Source organism: Leptinotarsa decemlineata, unplaced genomic scaffold (genome assembly GCF_025532065.1).
Source record: "Leptinotarsa decemlineata unplaced genomic scaffold, Ldec_3_MD MMD2_tig00026354_RagTag_RagTag, whole genome shotgun sequence".
NCBI classification, from domain to species: Eukaryota; Metazoa; Arthropoda; class Insecta; order Coleoptera; family Chrysomelidae; genus Leptinotarsa; species Leptinotarsa decemlineata.
Genome location: NW_027412702.1, coordinates 10,508,289 through 10,528,193, shown reverse-complemented (window position 1 = coordinate 10,528,193; position 19,905 = coordinate 10,508,289). Strand labels below are relative to the sequence as shown.

Below are 19,905 nucleotides of genomic sequence, written 5' to 3'. Positions count from 1 at the left end.
TAAATAAATATAGCAATAATAACATCCAAAACGAATACTATAATTGTAAGGAAATAGAAATGAAGTAATTTATATACACAAAAAATAAATGACGCAATAAATGTTCGAATTGGAGTACTTCCATTTCGAGACAAATAATGGGCCAATAAGATGGCCTGCAAGATCACCAGATCTTGCAGGATATTGAAAAATAGGATTTACGCTAGCAGAGAGATAGAAAATGTGAAATACTCGAGATTGAGGATTTTGAATGATTTCGCAACAACGCAGCAAATGAGTGTTTTAAGGGCCATAAATAATATGATGAATCGAGTTCAAAAATGTCTCGAAATGGATGGACTCCAATTCGAACATTTATTGCGCCATTAACTTTTTTGTTTATATAGATTACTTCATTTCAATTTTCATTACAATTATAGTACTCGTTTCGGATGTTTTTATTGCTATCATTTATTTTTCTGCTTATTATATGTATATATGTGTGTTATATATGTGTTTTATATAATATATTATTTATGTAGATATGTTTTAGATAATCATAAAAGGTTTTCTTATTCGAAGTTCATTGTAGAAAACGCTCAGAGCAATGGAAATATGAAAAAATATGAATAGATACCTAATAATGAAAAAAAAAAACTCTCGAAAAACTCTACGGTACATAGGGAGACGTGAAAGTTGCTATTGTGTTTTTATTTAACTCAGCCAATCAATTTCTAGGGCCGTAATCTGAAAGGGAATAGATCACACAATTATAATCAAATATTACCGAAATATAAAATTGAATTTAATTTCTCAGAATGAAGTGAAAGTCGACGATACAAAAACTACAACAAAAAATACAGGTCCGTATTTGAAAATTCAAAGATGGTGACAGATTTTCAATATGTCTGCGAATAAAGGCGAATAGGCAAAAAAATAATTTGGGATTTTTTGTTTTTTCCTGTATATCTCCAGAACCGAAAGAGCTATATTCGATTTCTTCACATCATTGAATAGGTCTCTGAAATACGCAACTTTGCCACAATTTAACCGACACTTTATCTCTTATCTTTTACGAGATCCCCATGTATAGACACGAATTTGAATAGCCCTGTATAACAAAAGTTTGACATATTAAGGATTTGACAAATTAAGAAATAAATTCACATATATGATCGAATTAAGAAAAAAAGACATATTAATTAATTATTATTTGTAAATAACATGAATTGAAGACAGTAAACTAGATGATGGTTTGTTTAATTTTGGATAATATGGTCTTCAGTGGAACGAAATTAATATCGCATTGACTGCAGTGGGTATTATAATTGTCACAGATCAAATTTATAGGAGACACTTTTCCAAGGTTGGATCTAGTAAAAGGGGTATAAAAAGTGATCTGTCTACGTGTAGAAAGAAGCTTGAGGTACGTTGAAGTTAATTTCTGTTCTAGTAACGAGGGTGCATCAATGGAACAATGCAAAATTTTGTATAACATAACAATACTTGATAACATTCTACGTTGCTCCAGACCAGGAAGATCGAATCTTTGAAGTAGTGTGGAGTGGTCAGTTTCTATAGCAGGGTACACGCCATCAGTTCTAAATGCAAGAAACTTCAAAAAAACGCATTTGCATATATTTCAAGGTTTCCTTATGTACATTATAGAGAGGATACCAAATCAAAGTAGCATACTCTAACTTGGAGCGAACGATAGATGTATAATGTATCCTTAAGGCGGTAATGAATGAATGAATGATTCACAATTGCGTAAAATAAAGCCAATCATTTTTCTAACCGATGCCGCGACAGTATTGGTGTGGCCAACAAATGTCACCTGCTGTCGAACGTCACCCCTAGAGTATTTTATCCTCGAGAGTATAAAAATACTCAATAATATTGGCATTACGTGTAAAGGAGCAAACTTTGCACTTTTTAACCATATAAAGATGGAGAAGTAAAAGCCAAAAAGCATTTTATCCAAATGATAATTCAACTACTTACTATATCGTGAAACAATTTTGAGAAAGCTGTTCAAGTTTATTCAATGTGATTTTTCGTTAGTAAATTGAAATTATACTATCATTGTACAAGTAAAGGTACATTTCCATGTAGTAACAAAAATATATGTGATCCAACCAGGTGTAGATTGTTGACATAAGCCATAAACTATTTTCAAATGATCTACTCATAAATTCATCATACCACTGTTCGGGTGAGATATTTCATACATTCTATTGAACGGAAAAAAACTCACTTTTGAATTTGTCTGAATTATCATTGCTTTTAGAAACTTCAAAATGTATTTGAAAACGTTCGTTTTAAATGTCAACTGTGACTTCTCAATATTGACTCTGACATTTTTTTATACTTTCAGCTAGACGAATCACCAAAAAATGTATAATAATTCACCACGTATGGGCATCCCACTCAAATCTCAAACGCCACCTCTTTTGGGACCAACTACGTACATAATATGCGATGGACGACAAACTCTGAGTATGTATAATTAATGGAATTTCAAGATACAGAGCACTGATGGTGAATTTTTGCAGAAAATATTATGCCATTCCTCAGCACAGAAAAAAGAGCTCCTTCTTTTTTCCGGAAATCGTTTTGTGATAATTTCTACAGCCTACCAGATGTTTCTAATAAATTGGTGAGTTGTGAATTAATAATAATTTATTATGTGCGCTATCTGAACAGAAAGCTATTGAAGGCGATGACAACTTCCATTACGAGGACGCCAGTGGAATCCACAGAAAATTCAGTTCACGATTACTGAGGTAAACTAGGCTCCAAGGCGGTCTGCTGTTAACCACGATGCGATACTGTCTGTGAAACACAAGCCTGGCGACCTCATAAACGGCATCTTCATGAAGGGACATGTCATAGCTTTCATTTTTTCAGACCTCTCCTTTAGAAATGCATTTGTGGTTCAGCCTAGCACTACTGATGAGACCTATAGAAGGTCCAAACAGAGTTGTATGGTGATGGATTACAATGCTTCGTTTTTGGGCTCTGGTTTCAAAATATCTATCATATGTTTATTTTTTGCCATTTGAAAAAATTATTATCAGTAATTTTTTTTGAGCACAGGAACAATTCGTTTATTATCAGAAGAATCATAAAATACAAATCAATTAACAGAATTTAGCTCATTAAAAGAGAAAAAGAAAAAAAACACCTCAAAAGTGCAGCTTTGTTCTCTCCTGTTCATGAACGAGGACATATGCTTTTTTATTCACAAGCGATTTTGGTGAACTCGGGAACACGTGTGAATCGTTGTATTCATTCCACGTACCACTATAAGGGTGTCTGCAATATGCTATGTAATGCTCGTTGAAAGTAGTCCCACTGTGATTCGAAAGTGCATATATATCATAACGACAATGAGCCACATTGTCTGCTGCATAATTACTCATATCTAATCCTTCTGAAGAAAAGTCAATGGTAACATTCAATTTGCCTCTGAATCTTTCCGTTGGAGAGAATCTTCCTAAATGGATTACTAAAATACGGGAAACTTATGGATTGATTGGGACTTTGTGAATTTTCTTCTTTCCTTGCACCTCGAACAGGTTGGTTTTTTATCTCCATCCAGGGTTTCCTCTTTTGTGAAGAAATCTAAGCATTGTGACAAACTCAATTGGCCAGTTCTTTGTGGTATAGGGAGAGACAAATCCCAGAAAGGATCGAAAGTTACTGATGAGTATCCACAGTGTGTGCACTTCATACTAAATTATAATTGGCCAACGAAATTGTCTACAATCTTGTTCATGTTCAAGTATCTCAGCCAGGACTGTTGCGCTTTTCCGCTGTCGCTCAATTTTTCGTAAATCTCCGTTAAGATCGGTTTAGGTTTCTCAGGTAATCATTGTATTTTACAGTTTCATCACAAGCAAACTTAGAGTATTACCAAACCGAATAGATGTGGACATCTAATATTAGGAGATATCCCTTCTTTCTAGTTTCATTGAAAAAAAATCATGTAAATATTAAGAAGTCATGTACATTTTATTTTGAGTCAGTTGACAAATAATCCAGAGCTGTACTGTAAAGTGATGAATTTGCTTAATTGTCACAAAGCTTGATGGGTACTGTCCAAAGTTCAGTATGTATACGTCAATACGAAAGTAAAGTATCAAAGCAATTCGATAATTTATCGTTCGAAAAATATACCATGCACCTAAAGATTCTGTAAAATATAGAAATAAAGTTTATTGAAATATTACTGAAGACTTTATCAATCAAAATATTTAGCAAGGACATTTTTATGGTCTACTGGTAGATGAAGCCTATATTTTAGCTACATTGTAAAATATCGAGCCCTCAATAAGAGCAAAGGTGTAATTATGTACTAAATCCTATTAAAAGATTTTGGAGGCCTAATAATGACTTTACATCATTTTTTTCCATCAACGGCATATTTGATCTTCTAGATTATCTCTTTTTCTATCACCATTCAGAAAATTACTGCGTTTCAATATATTTTCTTTATTACTAAGGTCGGTCGGTAGCCGGTCGGTTCGACGTGGGTGCTTTGTTCACTCACCCAAATGGACCGCCGTGTTGGTCGGTGGTCCAAGCCCCAGGCTGAACGATCGATTTTCCCTTACTATCGTCCAACCCGTGTTAGAAATCACACGTTGAAAGGTAAGACTTCGTTAGTCCTTAGCTCGCACAGGTCTCGACCTCTGAGGGTTGTCGTTCGTAGGGGTGTGACAGCTGGTTAACGGAAAAACAAATTTCAAACAGATTTTTTTGAATTGAAATTTAATTGATTTGGTAATTCCAATGAACTTATACCAATAACTGTGTTATCACTTTGCATTCTTTATTTTTCCAGTAGGGATTTTTTATGACTTTATAATTAATTCAAGACGTCGCCTTCTATGTTGTGTGATTGAATATAGTCTGTACAAATTATTCCCCACACTACATGATCAAAAAATTAATTTCGTTGAATCGTTTTTAATTCTACAATCAATTTTCAGTTGGGCACTTCACCGAGAAACACTGCTGAAAGATTCGTCAGTACGATTAACGATAATCCCGGACCTGGAGAATATGACCCGAAGCGACCGAAGTGTTCCAGTGATATTTCCAGACCGATTGGTAGAGGAAGATTGTATGTGTGTAGGATGCCTTATACCCTGAAAGGTACAGGACCATCCGTACCTACCAAAATTAACGCTAACGGATATTTCGTGAACGAAAGTGGTGACACAATTCCTTTACCGCCTGACTGTCATGATACTAGTCTTGGACCAGCTTTTTATAACGTTGAGGTAAGAAGTTGAAAATTTGAATACTAATTCTTCAATTCTCTTGCATAATCTTCTGAGTTTATCTGCAGATTTTTATGACTAACATAACTGCGGTAGGCGGGCACGACAGGAGTAAAGATAATCGCATTGCCGACTCTTTAGCCAAGAAAACGGCTGGAATAAGAATTTTAGGACCCAGTGACACCTATGGCCTGATGACTTCGACAATTGCGGAACTAGCCAAACGTCACACCCATGCTCAATCCCAAAAGAGGTGGGATGGAATCAAAGGATGCCATCTTGACAAAATCAATCTTGGCGACACTGGGAAGCTGGCGTCGGAGAAATATCTGGCGATGACCAGGAAAAATCTACGCTCAACAGTAGGATTTCTGACTGGCCACTGTAACTAAGGAAACACCTCCATAATATGGGGCTAGTGGACACACCTCTATGCTCGATGTGTGAACAGGAATGTCATATGCGAGTGTCCGGAGTTATTGTCAATACGAGAGTGTGTGTTCGGCGAGTCTTGGCTTACACCTGCCGATATAAAGGAGATATCTCCCAGTGACCTGTCCACCTTCCTGGAAAGGACACGATGGACGATGACCTTGGAGGACAACTCCTCGGGAGAATATACAATGGGTCACATGTGGCCTAAGTGCTATGAGCCAACACTTATCCTCCCTACTCTACAGATACAGAACTTGGTAGGCGCATTCAAGGTGAAAAGGCAACGGACGCAGTGCCCTAGTTGTTCTCTTAGCGTATACTTTTGAGTAGTATTGTGCTGTTTCGCTGCTTTTGACAAGATTTACCGCAGTTATTGACGAAACGTCTACATACCACAGACAATAAACGTGAGAAATAGCTTTGACACATTTATCATCTGCCATGAAGGCTGTTCTACTTTGTTTAATATTAGGTAGGATATGATTCACATGTCGATTCATGAATAAAAATTCATTTTAATACTACCTTTGCTATTCAGACTTGTCTACTGACTTGGCGGGACTTTGGACTTTCAGTATAGGTTATTCAAAAATGATGATAACTAAACTTTTCAAAATAGTTATTTGAATTTAAAATATCATTACTCATTATGATTTCTCTATGACATTCTAGAAAAACATTTGGCTGCTTGAATCTAATGCACATTCTACCTATCGAGTAGAAATGATCACGAAATGAACTAGAAATAGTCTAGTCCAATTTCTGAGATGAGTCTAGTTCGTACCCATTTGGTTGGCGAAAAGTGCTTCGAAAAAAGTGTTGCAGTTCTGGTGGAAGTTGTAATCATTTTAAATTCAGTATATGTCAAGGGTTCCAGTTTAACTTTCCAGTTGAACAGGTTAAACCTTCGAAAACATTCGCTGTCTGTAGAACGGTGGATACGATAAAAATTGAGGGAAACCGAGAAAAATGTTATGAAATGAATTTCTCGTTTAATTTTCATAAATCGTTCTAGTATTAAACTGAAACTGAAGTTCGAAAAAATTTTGCATTTACTGCATTTCAAAAATAAATAATCATCTCTGGAAATTTCCATTTACGTACATTAGAAGGCTTGTTCTAGCAATTATCAGCCATTTAGACCACTTGTTATCATTATTTTCAAAGCTTACGATTTCGAAAGGTTTTGAAAATTACTAAGAAACTGTAAAACATTTTCAGCAATGTCCAAATCAAAGTTGAAAATTCAATATAGCCTTGTTCGAAAGTGATTTTTTCAGTATTGGTAAACATTTTCTCACCGTACTGTGATTCTAAACCGATGATTATTTGATGCATAAAAACAATTCATAAGGACCAGGTTATGAAAAATATCAAAGAAAATTTGAATCTCTCAGAAAATATAAAATGTTTATTCTCTAACTCAATACAAATCTTAAACGTCAATGTGACAGTTTCTTGATTAACTATGTCAAAGCTAAAATTGTACAGTGTCCTTTTCACTCTAACATAATAGTAAATTCTTCTAGAAAAAATGAAGTCGAATTAAAGCCGAAGCATTGAAAAATTTATAACTCGACAACTATAAAAAATGGCATAATATACATGAGGGTGATTCTTTCACTGCTCAACTAAGAAAAGTGTATATGTCGCAAAACGGGGTCTAAGACCTAATGACTTACTATTATTGAAATATCAGAACGTTATCAACTTTGGTATTAATTTATTATCAAAGATTCCCTTAGCAATTTATACAATTTTATCACAAAATATTTCTTAGAAACATATTTTTGTACAGTAATACGGCTCTCTTGCTTGGTAGTAATTTTAGTGTATACTAGCGACCGCCCCGGCTAAGCACGGGTGCGATGTTAATACTGAATACAGGGTGTTCCTTAAACACATGCTAATATTTAAGGAGGTAATTCTTAGACCCATTTTAAGGAAAAAACGTCCTATGGACGTATGTCCTAAACGCCTTAACTTTTGAGATACAGGGTGGCAAAGTTTTCAAAAATAATCAGTTTTTTAATAATAACTGAGATAATTTTGTAGACATCTTTGGCATATTTGGTACATATGTTCCATGCCTCAAGGCGCATTTTCTGATGCACAATTTTCTTAATTTTCTCTGCCAGTGGCGTACGTACGAGTTTTGAAATGTATATTTTTGCCAAAAAAAAATACTACGCCACTGCTTTATCTTGAATTAAAAATTTGCTGGGTTTTCTTTGTCCGCCGCATGGTTTTTGCTCAAAAAATTAAAAATCGCTATACTTAAGGATAAATTCCTTAAAAATCTGATGCGGTATCGTGCATCGACTGAAAGCAAACTAAGAGATCAGATTTGTTGCAAAATAATTGAGGATCTAAAAGGTATTTGTTTGTTGTCAGATGCACTGTTCTCAATTAAAATTACGTCATAACGCAGCACCCCTTAATAATTTTTGAAAACATAAATTTAGTTATCCTGGAATAAATGACGTGTAGCAGAATTTATTTACTGCACCTCTTGGAAATATGGAGTTTGTCGATATGTGATTTCTTTTAAAGATTAAAAGCAGAAAAAACAGCGTACCCACCATAGCAATAAAAAACGAATTCTCTGTATGTACAAACGTCAGTAGTTAATATTGATGTTGGTTTAAAGTAACCATTTTGATTGATTTTGAAGTGTTATTGAAATTATTTTGGTAGTCCGCTGTTTTTCTGAATATCAGTAAATATGGTAAATTATACGAATGCGGAAATGGCGCAAATGCATTACGTATATGGCCTTGCCAATGGTAATGCAACAGAAGCCAGGCGCATTTATCAGGAAAGATATCCTAATCGTGCCTTACCAGATAGCGGAACCTTTTCAAATATTCATCGTCGACTTGGGGAAACTGGTAGTTTCAAGAAAGGGACTCCGGAAGGTAGACCTCGTGTAGTAAGAACTCCTGAAATTGAGGAAGCGGTGCTGCAAGAAATTGAGGAACATCCTGAGACGAGTACGAGGAAGATCGCTAGAACTCTGGATATTTGTCATCAAATTGTTTGGCGTATTTTGGTTGATTTTTTGTTATACCCATACCATATTTCAAGAGTGCAGGCATTACTCCCCAGAGATTTTCCACAGCGTGTGAAGTTCAGTCAGTGGTATCTACAAAGTATTGCACTAAATCCGCAGTTTGAGACACACATTTTGTTCACAGACGAAGCAAATTTTTCTCGGAATGCCATTCAAAATTTCCATAACAATTATGTGTGGGCTGAAGAAAATCCCCATGCAATAACCGAAACCCATTTCCAACACCAATTTTCGGTTAATGTATGGGCAGGAATTATAGGTGATCATCTAATGGGCCCATTTTTTCTACCAGGACGCCTTGATGGTCGTTCTTATTTACACTTTCTCGAAGAAGACTTACCTGGGTTATTGGAAGATGTGCCACTTGCGTTAAGGAATCGAATATGGTACATGCACGATGGCGCCCCTGCTCATTTCAGTGCAATTGTACGAAACCATTTAAATACAGTTCATCCTAATCGTTGGATAGGTCGCGGAGGACCTCAGCAATGGCCAGCAAGATCCCCCGATCTCAACAGTTTAGATTTTTTTTCATGGGGTCACCTTAAAACTCTCACTTTACTCCCGTTAATACTTTAGAAGATTTAAGAGAGCGAATAGTTGCCTCGTGTGAAACTATACGAAATACGCCGGGAATATTTGAACGGGTGCGTAATTCCATGCGTTGAAGGGCGGAAGCATGCATACTAAGTGCAGGTGGCCACTTCCAACAATTTTTATCATCAGTTTTGGTATTATTACTAATCAACAAATTTGTGCTATTCGTTTAGACTTACTGGCACAAAATAAAATGAAACTCGTTTTTGTGAAAAATTTATTTTTTTGCAGATTATGTTTTCAAATATTATTAGGGAATTGGTAATGCGTTATAAAGCAATTTTCAGATTCTCATTCATTTTAGAATTGATCTAATTTCTTAATTTGCTTTCTGTCGATTTTTATTTTTTTGAGTGAAAATCATGCGTCGGACAAAGAAATACCAGGAGATCAAATTTTCTCAAAAATAAATGAGGATTTTAAAAATGATTTCATTTTGAAAAGAAAGCATTGGCGTAGTACTTTTTCCCCAAAAATATTCAATTCGAAACCCGTAGGGATGCCACTGTTTGAAAAAATACAAATTTGTGTACATCAGAAAATGCGTCTTGAGGCATGGAACATATGTACCAAATATGCCAAAGATGTCTACAAAATTATCTCAGTTATTATTAAAAAACTGATTATTTTTGAAAACTTTGCCACCCTGTATCTCAAAAGTTAAGGCGTTTAGGACATACGTCCATTGGAAGTTTTTTTCTTAAAATGAGTCTAAGAATTACCTCCTTGAATATTAGCATGTGTTTAAGGAACAACCTATATACAAATAAACGTGTGCGATCGCTGCTAATCATAAAAAGTGGCTTTTGATGCGCGATTTATAGATACGCGCCGCCGGATCCCCGGTCGGTACCGCCGCAACCGCTATGACCCTGTATTTTCAATCTGTAATATCTTCGAAAATATTCATTCAAATTACATGCTGTAAAGGACCATATTTATCTATATTAAATGTACAATGTATTTGAGGTACTCAATTGGATAAGCTTAAAATCGCTTGGTGGATAAAAAATGGTTATTGTGCGTTTTCTCTACGAGATAGACATACACCATCCAATATTTTTTGGTAGACCTTTTCAAGGTGTACAATACTGTAGTACAGCTAGTGTTTGCAGTAGGCCTTTTCATCATAAGACGAGCGCAAGCGTAACCGTCATATTGAAATGGCGGCAATTCAAAACATTCGTGCTGTTTTAATCAACAATGGCTGGGCAAGGAATATTATCTCTACAAACAAATGAATTATTGGAAAAAGCCATTGATGTTGCTTCAGTTGTTTATAATTCAGTTGAGACTCATAATTGTGAACAATTAAAAAGGTGGTTAAAACGTCATGGGCGTCCGTAAAAAGGAAAAAAAGTAAGCTGATTGAGAGGTTAGGTATCAGCATTTATTTACTATCTAAAAACATATAGAAAAATAGTATTTACAGTTTTATTCTTATTAATAATGTCAATTTATTTGATGTAATTGAAAATATATTTTAGTTGACAACAGTATTACTCATGGAACTAATAAATAAATTAATCCATTAATATTTTGAGGCTGTACATATGACATTATTAATTAGACAAATATGTAAATACTGAATTGAATATGTTTAGTAATTTTTATTAAAGGGAAATATTCAATATAATATAATATAATATAATATAATATAATATAATATAATATAATATAATATAATATATATGAAATTTACAGTCATAAATTCAATAGGGAATAATGTACGTATGTTGAAATTCCTGATAGCTCAAAAGATCAGGGTTTTATTCAGTTGGGCCACTTTCTTCAACAAAAAGTAGTGAGCAAATATCTTTGGTAACATCATCAATAGGTTTAAAGCCTCGGTCACTCCTGCCACATTTTTTCACCTTTAATTCACATTTTGCACATGCTTCAATATGTAATTTGCTTGATGATTTGATTGTTTTTTGCGATATTCAAAAGGCAAGGCTTTGGCAAATTTATAAAATAGTATGTGTTGGTTTTGAATGATTTGTATCGTGTATAACTTTTACATACTCCATAACAACATCGTTTTGTTGTTCCTTTTCGTACAGATAACATAATTATAATAGAGTATTTTGACTTACTACTTTATTTTTTTTCACTTTTCTACAATTAATAAACTTCAATTTATATTTTAATTTTCAAAACATGAGTTGCGGGCTCTTTAACATGGTTGTTTACAAAAAAAAGTACGAAAAAGATGGCTGATACTGACGCATGCCCACAAAAAAATTGTGATGAAAAGGCCTATGCAAGCACAAAAATGTGCTTATTTACGACATCGCATTAGAATCCTCTGAAATCATCAGTGTTTCTCTACTATATCATGCATGTTATAAACAGATTAACCTTCCTCCTGAATCACTCTATCTATTGAAAAAACTGGCATCAAAATCCGTTACGTAGTTTTAAACATCTACGTATACATAGGGACAGACAGCGGGAAGCGACTATTTTATACTATTTAGTGATACAGCATGATAGGTCTCAAAGTCTGCTATATAATAAAATCTTATAACTCTGATTCAATCACCTTTGTCATATCTCGGCATTACAATGCAGGTATGTGCATGTCTAGACCATTGCCTTATTTGCAGGAACCTGCTGATGATCCATACAGGGGTAACAAGTGGTCCAAGAGATCGGGAAAGCGATTCATTTACGCTGCAGATGACTCTCCTGGCCCGGGCAGTTACAATGTGAAGATTCCTGCGTGCACACGAGACGTCAAAAATGACGAATTCCGAGAGATGGCGAGACTGTTGACTTTCGTGCCGAGATTCCTGGATGCCCAGGAAATGAAATTGAAAAGGGAGGTGAGTGTGTATAATACTGTATTTTTTTAAAAACAACCTACTGGATTGAAAATATATTACAGAGGAAGTGGTTTGTTTCTTTGTGTGCGGTTCGAAAAAACGAAATACGTATTTTTGTCAAATAACTTGAGTAATTAAAAAATAATAAAGGCAATGCAAGAAAACATTTTGAGGAATTTTCTCAATATTTCAGGAACAAGAAATGAATTTATTCAATTCTAAAATTGTGGTCGAACATCACCTAATTGGTTTTCTGAACAAAACAAGGATATTGACTTTCTCAAATGATTTTTACTAATTTGAAACTATTTTTGTATTCAGGTCTAGTCGATTGGAGATTTCGAAATATTGTGTTTCTCCAAAAAGTTTAAATATATTCAGAATACTTATAGAATCGTTTTGTCTCTCTACATTTCATAGTTTGTTTCAGAATTTTATACTATTTACAATAATTCAAATTTATATTTGCAAAAAAAGTAATTATCTTACTCTACTTCATGAGAAATACAAAATGCTTTCAAATTCAGGAAAGACGTGAAATAACTCATTATCCAGACCTCCAGAATTTGACAAGATATCAGGCAATCTAAATTTAATAAAAATGAAAACAAATATATATATTATAAAGGTATCACGTTTTACAATGAGCTATCGAATGCTTGAAAAAATATTAAAATAAACACAGCCAGCTATCGAAAGCGCTCGCATATAATAAATAGAAGTTAATATTATATATATATATATATATATATATATATATATATATATATATATATATATATATATATATAGAATGATGCAACTAATTTTCCTTCATTTTCAGTATTTTAATATTAAATTTTACAAAAACGATTTGAAGCTTTATATCTTCTATTAATTATCTGCGAGCACTTTCGACAGCTGGTCATACTGTCATCTTCTAGGCACTCCTCAAACTGAACTTGTCATCCTGTCGTCTGCCTGTTTATACGGTCAGAACGTCTCAACTCAGGTATTTCAGGTACTTTAGGTAAATTTACCTGTATTTGTACTGCAACAGGTACTCTTCTTTGTGTTATAGATCTTCTCTACGAATATGTATGGTTTTGTTTAATATATTGAATCTGAGGTCTTGTTGTGTTTTGATTTGTACTTGTTCCTCAATAAGTGATTCATGACTGTTAATTTTATAGATGTTCAAGTTTTCCCAAATGTCCATGCGGTTTCCCTTGTTGACTTGTTTTATGAGTTTCATGTTCTCTGGTGGGGGAAATTATGTTTGTTTTGTATGGCGTGTGTTGCGAGGTTTGATTTATATACTGTTGGATTTAAGTATGCCTTTGTGCTCATTGTACCTTTGGATAAGTTTTTTCCTGGTTTGGCCGATATAGAATTTGTTGCAGTCCGAGCATTGTATACTGTATATCCCGTTTTGGTCTTTATCTTCTTCTTTTTCAAAGTTGTTTATTTTTTGTGTTATCTTCGTGTTTGGTTTGTATGTGATGTTGATGTTCAGTGGTTTGAAGACGTTTGTTAGTTTTTTGGTTTGGTGTCCTACGTACGTAAATGCTGTCCATCGTTGTGTTGTTGTGTTGTTTTGTCTGTTGGATTGGCTTGATCCTTGTTGTGTATTTTTTGTTTGATTCTGTTTTCTAGTTTATCTATTGTCTTTTGGGTGTATCCGTTTTCGTTCGCTATTTGGTATATGACTTTCCATTCTTTGTTTCGGGCTTCATTGCTGGTATCCTTAACATTCTATATATGAATGCGTTATAGGCAGGATGGTTTGAACTTGCGGGTATGGTGGAGCTTGTTTGTGTAGGTTTCATGTATATTGCCATTTGAAATTGTGTTTTGTTGTGGTTATATCCTATGGTTATATCCAGGAAGTTAAGTTTTGAGTTGTGTTCTTCCTCAATGCTGAAATATACCTGCAAACCATAGATGAGAAAATCTTGACAATAATAACACTCTGGCAGCTATACAGAGATATAAATATTAACGAGTGTGTATAATATAAATCAAAAGGGAAAATTTGAGTGTTTTGTCCACGAATTTCCTCTTTTTGATTTATATTACACACACTCGTTAATATTTATATCTCTGTATTTATATCCTGGACCCGGAAGTCACACAGGTGACGTAGGCAGCTATAGCTGCCTACGTGGTGATGTTAGATGGGAATTCTAGGTCTTCTAATTGAAACCACAAATGTGCGGTTAGCTCCTGTTGGTGACACCGTGCATATGTGATGTTTTTCATTTTTGGTAACCAGTTGTTGTCCATCTTTGCAATTGGCTGCACCGCGCTGATGAGGCCAATAGCCAGAAACACGTGTCCGCGGTTTGCCCTTATTTTTTGAGTGTTCTGTCCACGAATTTCCTCTTTCTGATGTATATTATACACACTCGTTAATATTTATATCTCTGTATTTATATCCTGGACCCGGAAGTCACGCAGGTAGCTATAGCTGCCTACGTGGTGATGTTACATGATGCCTGGGAATTCTAGGTCTTCTAATTGAAACCACAAATGTGCGGTTAGCTCTTGTTGGTGACACCGTGCATATGTGAAGTTTTTAATTTTTGGTAACTTATCTTTTGGGTGTATCCGTTCTCGTTCGCTATTTGGTATATGATTTTCCGTTTCTTGTTCCGGGCTTCATTGCTAAGTGATATCCTCAACATTCTGTATATGAATGCATTATAGGCAGCCATTTTGTGTGATGGTGGATGGTTTGAATTTTTAGGTATGGTGGAGCTTGTTTGTGTAGGTTTCTTGTATATTGCCATTTAAAATTGTGTTTTGTTGTGGTTCATTTGGATGGTTATGTGTATTGTCAACTGTGTCCAGGACAGATTTCACCAAGATATCAGTGCTGTCTGATATTCGACTAATTCAATCGATGCTCCACCGTACATAAGTAACTTCATGCGGTGAAAAATCATTCCTTGTGGCTCACATGTATTCAACTCTACCAATTGAAACTGATTACTTTATTTCATGAGTGATCTTTCAAGCCAGCTGGCAAGAGTTAGCCTTTTCGAAATGCAGAAAACCTGATCTGGTTCCAGCGAGATGGACCCTGAATTTCTTTGTGAAGAATCATTCACCCCAAAGTTGACAGACCATGATAAATTTTTTCAGACTAGGTAGGTAAGCAAATACAAATGTGTAGCTTGCGAAGTAGATCTCATGCTACGCATTTCAGTGAGACCCCCTCCCATGGATACTTAAGATTCAGCCAGTTAGGGTTTCTCCACCTCTGGTGGTTTGAGTGAATCATTGTTTAATCATGACCGTTTGCTGGCCTGTTCAGAGAAAATGTTTCAGTTTTTCTGATGTAGATTTTTCTTCTACTGCTCATGAATTTGATGCAACGGAGATTTATCAGATATCCTGCTCTTCGAAAGGTGATCCAGAGTTCCAGAGTTGGGGAACTGAGAATCTCTTGTTTTTGATCCGATGTTATAGGTAGAGCAATTGGGATTATTTAGTCGTCGTTTGTTTTCTGTGTAGACTTAGGAATGAGTTTTTTGGTTACTAATAGGGTTCATCAAGTGTCTTACGAGGAGCAAAGAAAAGAAGGTTTATCAAGGCACTGACCCACATTACCGTGACAGGGCTTTCAACAATCAGATGGCGCTCAAGGTTTAACACTGATTGTACTCAGAGTCATACTCACACAGTGGGATATGAAAAAATATCTACTATTGTCGTGGCTGCTACTACGATGGACACGGATGGAATTATATCCGACAGAAATCTGTGGAATTTTAATTTCCAATTCAGTTCAGCGTTGTTTGAAATTATTTACTGCAAAATCATCATGAGCGGGTGAAAAACTATTCAGTTTTGTACTAGCCAAACTACAAGGAATTTTGTTGAGACACATTCACTATTTTTTATAATTAGTTCAAACACGGACGGCACGAACGTAATAAGCTTTTCGTAGGTGAGCAGACACCCCAACTACTCCCATTAGCAACTAAATTCTTCGATTATTCGAAAAGCTATTTATAATATGATAACTTCAATCTTCTTGAGACTACATATAACAATGGTTTGTAACAAATATAAAATAATTTAGAGCTTCATCTATGATATTATGGTTGGATCATGCCTGAAAACAATAAAAGAAACCTCTAATAGGAAGAAATTTCCTCCTCTTTGAAGACGTTGTTGAATTTTCTCACAAGAAATTAATGGCAATTCCAACTCCGACACCTTTTGATTTCCTTTGGCAATTATCACTTCGTCGACCGAACTACCGGAATATATACCATAAATCTCTCAAATTCTTCTATAGTTACAAGTGAACGAAAATATAATCCTGTATCACGCGCGACACGGTGGAATTAATAATGTGGACAGAGTTTCGAATTAATTACGGAAAGTCAACAGAGGGAATATATTATAACTCGCGGAGACGTCTTTCGACGTTTATTTTGCCATTAGCAAACTTCGCGGATTGAGTAGGCTCCAGAGAAAAGCAGCGAAGCTATGGTTGCGTTTCGGTGATAATTGCCGAAATGTGATTTTTTTCCTTCGAGGTTTTGGTTCTATTGAAGACATCTAATGAAAATAAACTTCAATATTATCCCACTCCCGGACCAATATTGTTACCATCTTAAAGCAGTTGGAGAAATTGATAATACTAAGCTCAGTTCAAAAATATATTCTATATTTCGGTCAGTAGCCAGGCGGTTCGACGTGGGTGCTTTGTTCACTCACTCAAATCAACCGCAGTGTTGGTCACTGGTTCAAGCCCCAGGCTGAACGATCGATTTCCACTTGCTATCGTCCAACCCGTGTTAGGAATTACACCTTAAAAGATAAGACCTCGTTAATCCTCAGCTCACACAAGTTTCGACTTCTGAGGGTTGTCATTCGTAGGGGTGCGACAGCTGGTTAACGGAAAAACAGATTTTGAACAAATTTTTTAAACAGATTTACCTTTTTTGATGTCATTACTTCCATTATTATAGTCACCAGTATCATGTTCGTGTAAGACTTTTTAATAACTTCTTGTACCACAAAAACCACGTCATGATTATAACTTCCATCGACCACCAACCAAGACGAAATGAAATGTAACCAGATATATTCAGAAAAAAAATAAGGATTTGTGATAACTAATCTGCGTTTTTGAGTAAATCAAGCGGAATTCTAGGTGTCTGGAAATTGGGGAACCATAGGCAAAGAAAAAGCTAAATGTTCTAGATACGAATCATCAGCTCATTGTGGTGGCCCAGTTGGGGGTACCAAACACTGTGGTATAGAACCAGTTCAGGAAATGGGTCAATAAACCAAAATGAAGACGTGGAGACTTGGAAAATATACCTAAAAATGTACATGGTAAAACTTCATAAAGGCTCCGCCTAAAAATAGAAGTGAAAAACTGCACACAGCAGAAATCGGCTTAGAGTAATTACAGAGCTATTCACTGGATATTTTCCATTTACAGGACACCTGAATGAAATAGGGCGAAGATCTCCGTTCTAGGCAATGCTACAAAGTGCCAGAGATAGTTTCAATTAATTATGTCCACGAGAATTTGGAAAATATTCAATAAATAGTACCAATATGGTACCAAAATATGGAACGCAGAAAGGTCATAAAACTGTTATGTAAATAAATGAATATTTCCAAATAAAATTCAAAATATCCACCCCTTTCAACGTTCCTACAAAATAGGACCCGGGAAATGCCTGTAGGAGAACAATTAATTTTTTGGCCGATGCCACGATAAACATTGAGTTTGTATCTGATGAATATTTGTGCAAGTTACGTCACAGAGGAAATTCTTACAGACACATCTTCGAAATCAATCGAGTGATCTCCTGCAAACCGGTTTCGGAGTATTTTTCCTTGTCATTGCAGGATACAATTCAATGTCCGTGATTCTACTGTGTAGAAACGTAAGAAGAGGTGTATATTTCGAATTTCATTTCAAAATTTGTGTGTTCTCGAAAGGTATGTATCTCTTTTGAAACAGTCGTCACACTTATTTTGAGTCAGACGGTGTCAAAACTCGATTACGAAAATAAGAACTCAGAAAACTTTCAAATATTTTTACTTTATTTTCACTTGCTGAAAAATACACAAAAATAGTCTATTTCAACCTTCAACATCAATACCGACCAACATAGCTGAAAGAAATTTGGTAAAACAGTCTATTTATTCAACTGGAGAGGGACTATATACAATGTCTTATCAAATTTTTCACTTAAATAAATAAAGTAAATTTTTAGCAGATATTAGTTTTTGGGAAAGGAAGGTTCAGGATTTCTACTTCTCCATCTTCAAACAAAAAATGTTGAAAACTTTCAATAGAAAAAAATAAACTCTTCACGAAGATGTGTAGAAGTTACTTTTAGATACAAACTGGAAGACAAAGCCCTCTTGAAACAACCACTTTCATTTAAACATCGGAATTCACGTAGGGGGCGACCATCAGTCGCCCCTCTACGAATTACAACTCTCAAAACTCGAAACTTGTGCGTGCTAAGACTAACGAGATCTTACCTTTCAACGTGTGATTCCTAACCCTGATTCCTAATGAACAGTATCATTATCGAATATGAGCAGATAATACCCTGACTTACAAAGGGAATACATGAATGACTGAAAAATTAAATATCACTGTTTGAAAGTAATAGTAATGACATCTTTCCTTTCGAAGTCGCCATCTATGGGATTGACAGAATATTCTACCCACGATTTTCAAAGATTATAACCAGACTTTCCAAGGCAGTCAGTTGTGTAGCTTAGCTTCGATATCGACTGCCAAACGAAATTCTTGTTTCAATTATATGGCAACTAGTTGAAACCAGTGTGTTGAGGGCTCTGCGGATTCCACAGATGGCGTCTTCGTAAGGGTGAATGTCATTGCCTTCACTCAAGCCTGTTCTTTCAGAACAATTGAGTTCACCAATACATTACGGTGTTGGCTCTGATTTCAGCTAGATAGGTTAGGTTAGGCTAGGTCCAAAGTGAGTGAGTTTATTCGATCCTCCACCGCAACCCGGCTCACACCAATTCGCACTCGACCAAATAAAACCAGCTTCTCATCGAAGCTGACTGGTTTGTATGGTGGGTGATCTTTCGGGTCAGATGGTAAGAGTACGGCTCTGCCGAACTCTAAAATCCTGATTCAGTCCCCAGCGGGGCGAGCACAAATTAAGTGCTCTGCTGTTACATCAATTTCTAATCAGAGGCGACACACACTGTCTTCCGACAGTTCGAGTCTCTGGATATAATGATTCAAATGACAGTGACCTGTAAAAGGCCCTACTGTAGTCCAACAACTGTTTGGTATTAAGCTTCGGAGGGTGAATAAACGCCTTGGAGTGAGCCAATCCTGGAAGATTCTGCCATAAATCTTCTTGCCATCCAGGTGTTCAATCTTTGTTTGGCAAAGACAAAAGCGATGCCAATGACAGGTTCTGGTCCGATGAAGCTGCTTGCAGCACCCTCCTTTGCAAGGGAGTCAGCAGCCTCATTGCCTTCCAGGCCAGTATGGCCAGGAATCCAGACCAGAGACAATGTGTTGAGTCTTCCTATCGAGGAGAGTCGTTTTTGGCAATTTGCTACCAATTTAGAAGTGGCTCGGTAGAAGCCAAGACCTTCCAACGCCGCTTAACTGTCCGAGAATATTTTTATTGACTTGTGTATGAGGTTGGATTCTTCCAATCTCTCCGCACACAATTCGATAGCATAA

The 19,905-nt window shown here is 35.7% G+C and overlaps 1 protein-coding gene across 2 annotated transcripts in view; it reads left to right on the top strand.

Annotated features, from left to right (window-relative positions):
• The first annotated feature begins 1,146 nt into the window (after positions 1 to 1,146).
• LOC111512561 (sperm-tail PG-rich repeat-containing protein 2) overlaps positions 1,147 to 19,905 on the top strand; it is an 83,027-nt gene continuing 64,268 nt past the window's right edge. The window contains exons 1-5 of one of the 2 annotated variants that reach the window (XM_074184461.1): positions 1,147 to 1,405; positions 2,357 to 2,478; positions 2,535 to 2,638; positions 4,977 to 5,270; positions 11,985 to 12,203. In XM_074184461.1, the coding sequence (XP_074040562.1) occupies positions 2,376 to 2,478; positions 2,535 to 2,638; positions 4,977 to 5,270; positions 11,985 to 12,203 (720 nt within the window). In that variant the 5' untranslated portion in view covers positions 1,147 to 1,405; positions 2,357 to 2,375. Of the gene's footprint in view, positions 1,406 to 2,058; positions 2,195 to 2,356; positions 2,479 to 2,534; positions 2,639 to 4,976; positions 5,271 to 11,984; positions 12,204 to 19,905 lie in introns of those variants that run through there. The other variant, XM_074184462.1, reaches the window with a different exon arrangement.